The sequence below is a fragment of the Erithacus rubecula genome (genome assembly GCF_903797595.1).
Source record: "Erithacus rubecula genome assembly, chromosome: 2".
NCBI classification, from domain to species: domain Eukaryota; kingdom Metazoa; phylum Chordata; class Aves; order Passeriformes; family Muscicapidae; genus Erithacus; species Erithacus rubecula.
The window spans coordinates 77,384,063-77,395,878 of NC_136685.1; the positions used below are offsets into that span (position 1 = coordinate 77,384,063).

The 11,816-nt window shown below is 43.2% G+C and overlaps 1 protein-coding gene across 1 annotated transcript; it reads right to left on the reverse strand.

Moving 5' to 3' along the window:
- Nucleotides 1-16: 16 nt before the first annotated feature.
- On the reverse strand, nt 17-10,343 carry SCCPDH (saccharopine dehydrogenase (putative)). Its single transcript, XM_079327569.1, has 12 exons — nt 9,953-10,343; nt 9,705-9,817; nt 8,877-8,957; nt 8,291-8,420; nt 6,928-6,977; nt 5,359-5,489; nt 4,690-4,807; nt 3,481-3,600; nt 3,332-3,388; nt 2,271-2,382; nt 1,390-1,471; nt 17-950 (listed from the first exon to the last, which is right to left on the reverse strand). The coding sequence occupies exons 1-12, from the start codon at nt 10,326-10,328 to the stop codon at nt 845-847; spliced, it is 1,476 nt and encodes a 491-aa protein (XP_079183695.1). The 5' UTR covers nt 10,329-10,343; the 3' UTR covers nt 17-844.
- Between the last annotated feature and the right edge of the window lie 1,473 nt (nt 10,344-11,816).

The window sequence follows — 11,816 nt, forward strand, 5'->3', positions numbered from 1 at the left end:
AAAAAAAAAGCCTCTATACAGAAACAGAATTTAATGTATTCACACTCCTGAAAATCATGAAGGCTACCTTACAAATATCCTGTGCCTCAAGTCTTCCATTGCCCACAAATACAAACCCAGAAATGAGACAGCAGATCAACACACTCACATAATTCTTAATGCTAACAGCAAAGCTCAGGCTCATCAACCACAGAATCAAGCAGTGTGAAACTGTGAAACACAGTAGCAAGCCAGTGCAGCCAGAACCTGGATCACATCAGGACAGATTTCAAAAACCATCAAAGGAACAAGCCTCCTTCTTAACAGAAGCAAAAGCACAATACACTTCATGACTACTTACCTAACTACAGAAACTACACATAGATCTGCACTAAGAACAATTATTAAATAAAGATTAATTGAAGAAGTTAATAAGACATATACCAAACACATGAGGAATAACTGGTAGCTTCATCTGCTAAGGCACTTGTGTTCCCAGGCTGCCTGCTTTACATAGCTGCAGAATGGGGTGAAGCAAGGCAGCAGCTATGGTTACTTATGAACAGATCTACAGTGGGTCCATGAAACAGGAACTTGAACTTAGATGAATGAGATTAGAATTCCAGAATTAGTAACCAAGAAGTTACCAATTTAATATGTCTGTGAATTAACATTCAATACCCACCCTTTAGGGACTTGCTCAATATAGCAAATACTATTAGAACTTTTAAGTCAAATTTTCTTCTATTTCTGCTACAAACAATAGCATAGTGAAACTGTTTTATGATTAGGCTTTTGCAGCCAAATGGGTTTTATTAGAGTTAGACCCAGGAAAGGTGTTAGTTCATACAGTTATATTTTGACTTCAGACTTCAGGCTTGCTAATAACAGAGAACTCAACACCACGCTTGTTGAGGCGATCAATCAGTTTTGTTTTGGAGAAGGCAGCTCCTGGAGAATATACACCACCCCTGTTAATGAAAAGCAAAAAGGAAAACCATTAGTGGCACAGTTATTGAGGGACACCTTTTTGGGAACCTAGAGATGTGTCTCCCTGACTAAGAAAAAGTCACTTTGTCCAAGAACAGAGTGGTGAGGAATTTGGCAGGGAGATTATAATCATAAGCTCATTTCTGCTTTCATCAAGATCTATAGAAACAACTTCACTAACTGAACATGAAGACATTGATGCTAAGGCCTGACTAAAAGCCTATGATTAAATCCTTTCAAACTGATTGACTGAAGAGCAAGTGGCTTTAAACCAGCTTGTGGTGAAGCATCTCCCTTGCATAGCTAGTTGGGCGAGGTAACACAAATCCACAGGGCTGATTAAGTGTATTTTCAAAGAGAAACATTTGCACACAGTAGTTTTAAGGGACAGCAAGCTGCTCAGCATGGAAAGGCACTTACTTTTTTGGCAAAGAAGCTGCATCTTCCAGAAGAGATAGAGCTGCTTGAACCATTGCAATTGGTGTAGCAATATATCCAGGCTCTGACAAAAAAAAAAGCCCAAAACAAAACCCCTCAATGAAATACAGTGCGTTGAAATGTGCAATGTAATCTTGCTCTTCCCTACAGAATTCTGAAAAGTAATGTTTCTGGCAATGAAACAGCCTTTCCCATTTAATAACAACTTTTTTTTACCTAGTAATCAGACCAAGTAGTTGGTGAAATCCTTAAGATAAGGATTCACATAACGGCCTCTAACCACACAGCTGTGACTGACCACATCATGGTGTCAGAGGGCTCTCTGACACAGCAAAAGCTTCCCCCATTCTGTGCTTAAATTCAGAATTTTACCACGAAACATTTGCATTCTGTGATATCACATTTAAAGAAGCTATGCTACAGCAACTCCTTTCTGAAACATTCTTGCTCTCTCCAAACTTCTGATGTCATCTTCCCTCAAGGAATGACCTGAACAGAAGTGTGTGATAGTTAGCAATTATACCACACTGGAATATTTTCTCAGGGAACTTGAAATAAGCAAAGTACTAAGTTCAGGCTGCAACAACTATCTTTAAAGCCCTCTTCCTTTAATAGGTCTGCTCTGCAAAAATAAAAATTACACCAGGGAAAGTCAGAGGAAAGAAAACGACAATACTGCAAGTGAACTGGCTATTTCAAAAACCAGGTCACAATGAATTCTAGTATCCAAGATAATCACTGTAAAAGTTGGTGGCCTTGTTCATGTTGCAAGTGCTTCTCAAGGGTGAAAGGGACAGCAGTGCAGTCATAAATGTAATTTAGAGCAGGGATGCTGGGCAAAAACAGCTGCTACTAACACATACCTGGTCCTTTCACTTCAGTGCAGATCTTCACATTTGGTTTGCCAGTCTGGGGATCTTGTCCCTCACTGTAACCCTCACCAAAAAACGTCATTGTAAAAGAGGTTCCATCCATCTGTAATGGACAAGACAAGCATGGTTACCAAAAGAGAAATTGATTGCTACCAAGAAAGCACAAGTAGTAAATATAAGTATCCAAATTCTATATACAGAATCCTGCCAAATACTATAAGCCATTTAAACATGAGAGGAGTTACTTGGAATTACTTAAAAGGTATAATCGAAATTTTTAATTGCTTCCACTTTGTTGGCACTGTCCTTGTACTAAAGTCTGTTTATTCTCTCAGTACTTTCAGTCCTGCATTTTGCTAATCAGTCTCCCTTGGTCATCACCTTTGATAGAGTGCTCTGAGACATCCATAGGAATACATCATGCCCAGCAACATTATCCATTTATTCCTCATAGGAATTACACATATTTTGATGTCTAAGAGCATGATTATTTAAATACCCAGTAACCATCTGAACAGGCACACACAACATGCATTTGGGCCTAGGGGGAAGCTGTATGAGGAGTGGTTGAGGTCACTTGGTCTGATCAGCCTGGATAAGAGGAGACTGAGGTAACACTGCAGTGACACCTTCCTTGTAAGGGGAACAGGAGGGGCAGGCACTGATCTCTGCTCTGTGGTGTCAGTGACAGGAACTGAGGAATGGCTTGAAGCTCTGTCACAGGAGGTTTAAGGTGGATATCAGGAAAAGATTCATCACCCAGAGAGTGGCTGGGCACTGGAACAGCTCCCCAGGCAAGTGGCCACAGCACCAGCCCAACAGAGTTCCAGAAGCATTTGGGCAATGTTCTGAGGCACATGGTGACTCTTGGGGCTGTTCTGGGTCAGGAGGTGGACTTTGATGATGCCTGTAGGTCTTTTCTAACTGAGAATATTATTCTGGGATTAATTTAGAAATTATTTATTCAAGGCAAAGTAGTTGACTCTAAATAACTATTCCACAATTACCACAAGGAATGTATTCTACAATTGTGGTAGAAAACAGTCAGTTACCTGCTTCTGGGTTGGTCCTTCCTTTGAGAAGTATCCACCAGAGAAAAATTTCGGGTACTGGAGAAAAGAAAAAGAAGAAAAAAGACCAAATCAGAGGGGGGAAAAAGATATCTCCAAACACTAAATTATGTTGTGTTTTGAAAACTTACTTTTGTCAGAAGTTTTCTTCCAAAGTTAAACTTCACCAGAAGAAGAAATAACATGCCCATAAACATCAGCTTAATAACAGAGCCAAGACCACCTAGAGTCACGTAAGCGCCATACTGGACCTGCAGCAAGAATGTATTTTCAGTGATAGGATTTACATTGATTTATAAAAATCAATTGATGGAAAAAATTCATCTACCCCCTAAGTAAGATGCAGTTTTTTTATACAATATATATCAGTTTAAATAGGGCCTTAAACAATTATCTTAGTTCTAAGGAACTGTTTGAAGAATGCTTCACTTTATCATTCATTCTGGGAAGACAATGTAACTATAGAGTGAAGAGGGATCAGACATGCTAAACGGAAAATTTTACAGAAAGATGTGTTTTAGTATCCATCCAATTTCAGCCTTCTTTCCTAGATCTTCCTTTTGTCCTCTTTGTGCTTTTCTTTAAGAGAAACTGAAATAGCAATGGTCTTTCTCATTTGTAGATTCCAAGCAATTTTTAAAGCACCATCTCACTCTCATCACTGAACTGATGCCTGTGATTCTGCATAGCATTACAGATTGTTGGTGCTCATCTCCTATCAGGAAACCATGGAAAAAAAATTAATTATCTTTTCCCACCACCATTACTTCACACTGCCTTTACTCTGCACAGTGGAGACCCAAGCATCAAAGAAATCTTAAGATATATACAAGCATATTGAATTCTTTGTGAGAATATTTACTAGAGCTATAGCTACCATAGACTACAATTATGATGCTTTTAGATGCTCTGCTGATAAAACAAGAAAAAGCTCTGCACAGAAACAGATTTTAATATACTCATCATGAAGGCTACCCTTCAAATATTTCTGTGACTCAAGGTTTCTATTCCCTACATATACTCAGAAATCAGACAGCAGGAGAATCTGGCAAGACACTCGTAACTATCATGCCACAAGCCAAAGGCAAAGGCTCATCAGCCACAGTCTCAAGCAGCATGAAACAAGCCAGTGCACCCAGAAGACACAGTGTGTGTGTGTATATATATATATATGTGTGTGTGTATATATATATATATGTGTGTGTATATATATATATGTGTGTGTGTGTGTGTGTATACATATATATACACACATATATATGTATATGTATAGATATATATAGGTATACGTATTCATATATATAGGTATACATATATATATGTATGTAGCAGTAACTTACAGGTGTTTGCTGCAACTCGCTATGCAAATAACGCTGAGTCCTTTTCACAACAGAACCATCAGATCCCATGAATGTAATGCAGTACTCCTTGAATTCCGGACTGTAAAACACAAATCCTCTGCAAATGAAAAAAGAAATTAAGTCAGAAAAAAAAGTCCCAATCTTCACACAAACTGAAAGAAAGTGACCATAATGGCCCTATCATTACCAGTTTTCTCTCAAGAGTTTTTGTGGAATTATCTCTTTTCACTGAAAGCAAGCAATTCCAAATACATCCCTGGTTCTCTCAACATTCACTATATCACTATATATAATTCACTATATGCACTACATCAAGGATAAATTTGATAATCAATATAATAGTCTTTCCATTTTTTCCCCTCCATTCTACTAATCACTTCTGAAATCAAAAGCTTCCCATGTCACTAAAAGTTCTTTAGAACATGTTAACTCTGAGACCCAGTAAATGCTGGGACATGTTCTTTTTTCAGTAAGATATGAAGAAATCAGTAAAACTGAACTTACCTTCAATTCTGCTAGATGAGCATCTATGTGTTCATACTATACAAAGTCCTAAATGCATCTTTTTAGTATTTAATACTGTAGCAATCTGTATCATAAATACTGGAACTGTTAGGAGACTGCACATTCCACATCTTATGCTTATACCTTTTTTTAAGCTTTGCACCAACAACTGGAACAGGGGCATATCCTATCTGTTTTCGAAGCTTCTTCAAGTTGTCTTCATCTGCCAGGCCATAGACAGCTGACTTCCAGGTCCCATCGTGTACACCAAGACCCTTTTGACATACCATGAAACAGTGATTAGTTCAGTATTTAAAGGTTCCATGGATTATTTAAATAGTGATATTAAAATAACTACATGTGTTGCAATCATTACATATTACTGTTATAATGATGGTATATTGAAATGGTGTTGGGATTGACCTTGGCTGGATGAGTTTGGTGCTCACCAAGACACTATAATTCTATTCCCAGCTAAGATAAGGAGAGGAGAAAATAAGATGGAAAAATCCCTTGTGTGTCAGGATAAAGGTAATTTAATAAAGCAAAAGCTGCACATGGAAGCAAAGGTATAGTAGTAACAAAGGCCTCCCCACCCTCCTCCTCCTTTCCTCTGCCTTTATTGCTGAGCAGAACTCACACAGTACAGAATATCCCTTTGGTCAGTTTGGGGCAGCTGTCTGGGCTATGTCCCCTGCCAGCAGCTTGCCCACCACAGCCTACGAGGTGAGGGAGGGCATGCTGCAGAGACAGCCTTAGTGCTGTGCCAGCACTGCTCAGCAGCAGCCAGGACACTGCTGTGTGTGTTACTGACACCTCTGTAGCTGCCACACAAAGCACAGCACTGTGAGAGCTGCTGGGGGGAAATGACCTCCAGATCAGCCTGACCCAAGGCAATCTCCACCCCTCTTTCCACATGATCTGCAACATACTCAGGACCCACCCACAGAATTTAATACATATCTGTAGCTCTTCTAACCATCTCAGTGTAATCAATTCTCATTACTGAAATTCTTCTTACTAACACTTTGAACTTATGCTATATATTTAAATATCTATCTTCATACCCAACATACAGATCTATACACTCCCATTAACTACTATCGCCTGTTCCTTAACAGGCAAAGACTACTCTCCCATTCCATGGCCTTCTTCCACTCTTCCAGATGCTTTTCAGAATAAAAATGGTTTCTAAGGCAAGAAGGGTGCTCATGGCAAGAGCAGTAGTGTTTGGTTGTTGGGCAAGACTGTCTTGGATCACCATTGCATTGATTTAACAACATTAGAATTATTATATGCATTACACATTATTACAATTACTACCTACGGGTATTATCATAACATGCATTAAAGTACATTGAAACAACTCTCCCGCCACCAACAAACAAAAAGCCTGAACAGCCTAACACTAGGATTACTGGCAATACACTGTGGACCTGTTACAGTTTCACTTGTGTAAGAATCCTTCCCACATGTCTGCAAAAGCAAAATAATTCTTGGAACAGCTTACCAGAACAAAGTGTGGGTAGACAGCTCTGCAAACAGACCTTACAAAAGGTGTTTGCTTAGGATATTTTTAGTAGCTCCTAAAGAATAAATTATCATCAAAGACCTGCCAGCTTGCTCCTTGGTCTGACTTAACAGTTATTCTGACAGGCTAGGTGATGTTATCACAAATACTCCTGAGTTTCAGGAATGCAGATACCAACTAACCTCAGGCCCAGATTTCACCGACAGGAAACTCTCAACAGCAGTTAAGGTACCTGTAAGGGAGGGGAAAACATTACTTGGCACATGCAGTCATTAGTCTGCAAAACCAGAGAATGCTCTGGTATACTTAAAACAGCAGGCCACATTATCAGTTGAAAATGCACAATTTATATCTTTATCTCAGAGCAAAATAACCTAACATTAAGACACACATCTATTTGAGTAAGCAAGTATTAAATTTCTTATGTAAATTACTTCAGTACAGGTCACTACTATTACCTCTATTCATTAAATTTTCATTTCTCTTATCTATTTAATGAGATAATGTAAAAAAAAAAAAAGTATGGATAAATTTCAATACAGCAAGCAACTGGATAGACAGGGGTAATGCCATAAAGTCAAAATAGGAAGAGATAAAAGACATCTTTATTCAAAACGGGTATCAAACATCAAATTACAGCCTCATGAACATCCAGATACTCATTTCCATGCCTTGTTTCTCCTCCTCCAGTCAGATCTGAATTGAGGTTTCTTCAACTGAATGCTGACTCCAATGTAAACCAATCCCATTTAGCAGCCTTTCAAATAGTCCATAAAAGCAAAACATTTGGATACTCTTATGGGTCCTCCCAACTGAAAGTCAGACCTGATGAACAGAGTATCCTCATTTGGGATCAGGATCAAGTACTATTTACATAGAATGAAATCCTCTCACGTATTTTCTTAAATATACTTCTCTTTCAGTTACCCTCTAGCTGCTATTAAAAATGCACTGTATGGCACTGTCCTGTTACTTACACTCACACAACAGCTTCTTGGAGCTTGCAGTTGAAAAAGGAACTTGGGAAACCTCATTGTCCCCCAGTCTGTGGACCCCTTCCCACTATCTCTTCCCTACAAGATTCTCACTGCACAAGAAGCAGTGTGCTGAGGCTGCCTAGGGACATCCACACACTGGCTGAGCAGCCTGCTGCTGAACATTCTTTCCTCCCAGATTCACAGAATGTTCTGAGCTGGAGGGGACCCAGGAGCATCATTGAGACCAGCACTTAAGGGAATGGCCCATATGGGGATGGAACCCACAAGCTCAGTGTTATTAGCACCATGCTCTGAACATCTGAGCTCATCACAGGGCCCTCTTGGTGAGCAACGTGACTGTGAATCCCTCCCTTACCCAATGACCCATCCAACTGGAATAATATTTAAATTTCTCTCTACCACATCTGGCTGAAACTGGTCACCTGGCAAAGGCAGGCAAAAAGAGACACTGGAAGAGTTTCCACAGCACTACTGCTGCTTTAGGAAACCAGATGAGAGCATAATCTGCATTCCCTTTTCACCATAAAAATAGACTTATTCTAGTCACCTTTCAACTTGTCTCTGGTGTACAGTACTCCCATATCCGCCGGTATGGAGTCAAAGCCACAGCTTCCAACAACATATACTCCCTTTTCTGCAGCTTTTTCATTGTATTTCAGGTACATTCCTTCCAGAAACTGAAACACAAACAGAACAAATATCTTAAGCTGAAATTCATCCTTGGCCATACCCAATACTAGCCATCAGTGCTTCAGTGTCATATCATAGCACCCTCCATGCTTCAAACCACTTACAAGTATATTTGACAAATATATACAATTCCTGCTCTGTAGTATGAAAGTTTCACAGCAGTGAATAGTACAAAATTCCTATCCAGTATTATAACAGAGATTTGAAGCAGAATTCAGCAATTTGGGACTTACACAGAGAACCAAAGAGGCTCCTGTCTTAAAAGCAAGAAAACAATACAACTAAATACAGTGTATTTAAAATAATTACTGCATCTTAAAATTGTAGATCAGGAGGCAGAGTTTGTCACAATGTTCAGAATTAGCAGAAGCATGAAACATACAAAACAAACACTCCTTTTGCAGAGCCTTGATATAATGCAGTGTTTTTCTACTATCACATACCTGGGGTTCTCCACTAATGTCAATGCAGCTTGCACCATTTTCAACACAAGCTTCTACCACAGGTTCTCCAAAGAATCTATACTATAGAAGGAAAGAACACCAGATGTAACAAAAAACCCTACACACCACAACTCACCCAGTGTGCTTTACTTAAAGTACATCTCTGCAACAGAAATGAACATGGTAGCTATCCATTTTTCTAAGTGGGGCTAAAATGCAACAGCACTTCTATTTTTTGGGAGTGCGGGGAGAAGAAAAACTTCACTGTTGGTAATGGAGCTCACTGCAGGCTACTGCACCAGATTTCTCTCAAAATCAATCAGATCACCAAGACCAACGGAATACTGCCACTAATTTAACTGGACACTTTCTGCACTCTTATTATCATCATATTCTCTACTTAAACACTAAATTTCAAATACATGGTCATGACTCAACTTCCACCTCGCACACTTTGATGCTGTCTGAAAGCACCGAAAATAAATACTGCCACTGTAAGTTTCCAAAGAGCCAAGTGCTTCTGGCAGCAAGCCCTTTTCCAGCTCCATCTTTAATCCCAGCACCACTGACATTTTGGCCCAACCTTTACCATCAGCATCTTAGGCTGTCTCTGAAAGACTGAAAGCCGAGCCCGTTGTATTTCAGTGCGGAGACCTGTCCGTGAGCCGCGGCCCCTGCGACGGCGGTGCAAAGCCCTGGGCCACAGCAGCACACAGCCGCACCTGGAACCCCGGGGTCGAGTTCCAAGAGCCGCGCTGTCGCCGCGCCGCAGCGCTCCGTGCCCTGCGGGAGGAGGAGGAGGCCGCCCCGCCCGCACCCCGCACTCACCGGGCCCACGCAGTTGAGCACCACCCGCGTCTGCCTCGCCATGGTGGCCAGAGAGCCCGCGTCGCCCACATCGCAGAGCAGCACGCCGACCTCCTCCCCGGGCGCCGCCTTCCCTGCGCACCGGAGACCGCCATCACCGACACGGCTCGGCCCGGGACGAGCCCCCTCCTGCCCGGCGCAGCGCCCCGCTCCTCATCCCTCCCCGCGCTCCCGACCCGCTGCGCCCCCGGCCCGGCCGCGGCCCGTACCCAGCCGCTCGGCCGCCCGCTCCAGCACCGCCCGCAGCTTCTCGCGGCTCCGCCCGGCCACGGCCCAGCGCAGGCGGCCGCCGCACAGCTGCCCCTCGCCGCCGGCCGCCGCCCGCGCCACCTCCTCCACCACGAACTGCCCGGTGAAGCCCGAGGCGCCGAACACCACGATGTCGTACAGCCGCCCGCCCGTCTTGGTACCGCTGCCGGCCGCCATGGGGACAGCTGCCCTCGTACTGGCGGCGGCGCCGGGCGGCGGGGGCACCTCGGTCCCGCTGCGCTCCGCCCCGCTCCGCCCGGCCCGGCCCCAGCGCGGCGGGCGCGGCCTTGGCGGGGCTGCGGCGGGCGGGGCCCGAGCTGCCGACTCTCGGGGCATTGCCGTGGCCGCCGGGGAGCCGGGCTGTGCTAGGCCGCGGCCCGCGGCGCCTGAGCCCGGCGGCGTGAGCGACGTTTATTGCCGGAGGCCAGCGCACAGTCAGAGGGGTTCGCGTGCGAACGGCCTTAAAGGAGTGGTTTCAACCCCCTTGCCACGGGCAAGGGCTTTTTACTCGACCAGGTTGCTCAAAGCTTCATCCAGCCTGGCCTTGAGCTCCTTCAGGAATGTGGCATCCACAACCCCTCTGAGCAACCTGTTCCAGAGCCTCACCTCTCTTAGGGTTTTTTCCCTAATATCTAATCTAAACCTTCTCTCTTTCCATTTGCACCCATTCCCTCTTTCCCTGTCACTACATGCTCTTGTAAACAGTCTTTCCCAGGCTGCAATTAGGTCACGCTGATGTCTTCACTTTTCCAGGCTGAACAATCCCAATCCTCCCAGCCTTTCCTCCATCCCTCTGATAAACTTGCTGGCCCTCCTGTGGGTCACCATTGTTTGGTCCCAGAGCAGACATCCTCTCTCACGATGAGCACACCTCTTTGTTATGAGCTGCTGCTGTAGCCATTTCAGCACAGGTCATACAGGTGGTCAGAAGACTGTTACTAATAAAGAAAGAGAAATTTAATGACCTAGAAGTAAAGCGAAACACCGTTCACCCACAATTGCAGCAAATATTTATGCTTTGCTCAACAACAGAAGCAGAGCAACACAAAATGGGAAGTTCCTTTTGCAGCAGGGAGCACTTGCTTGTTGCAGACACACTTCAGTATGGAGCATCTATGACTGTATGGAGTGGTGAGGCCACGTTTTCTGTGTTTTTGATAGCCAGGCTGCTCACCTGAATTCCAGAGGCTCGCAGCGAGTCACGCGAAGGGAAGGATCTCAGAAGGGAAGCAGCCTCGTGAATCCTGCTCACTGGCCCATCTTCCCAGGCAGCACCTACCATATCGAAATTGTTCCCAGCAGAAGCCTGTCTAACCTGTTTGAAAACCTCCAGTGACAGACACTTTCAGAGCATTCCTCAGGCAGTGTCCTCCAGCCTCTGTTAAAAATGCAGCTGGAGACAAGAAGCTAGATCTTCAGATCTTGTAGATTTAGCCCTATACTATTTCTCCTGTTTCTTGAGGACATTGGCAAAAGATTTAGCCCCTGAGGACTATATACAAAGGTGCTGCAGAACTGGAAGCTGCCATGCATCTCCTTAGTCTTTATTAAAAACAGATTCCTTCAATTTTTTCCTTACAGGCCACTTTGAACATATATTTATCCTGTTTTCTTCTGAACTATCTTCAGCTGGTTTACATTTTTTGGAAACACAATGTCCACTACTAGACCCCACATTCACCCTGTCAGCGCTAAATCAGTTGAGAAGGTTATGTGATAGGCTGGAATTTGCATCTGTTTCTACATGACTCAAACATTTGCCTTCTTTTTTTCTTTTGCAAGTGTCATGTTGTTCCTGCACCTGCAGGTCATGATCTGTTCCAC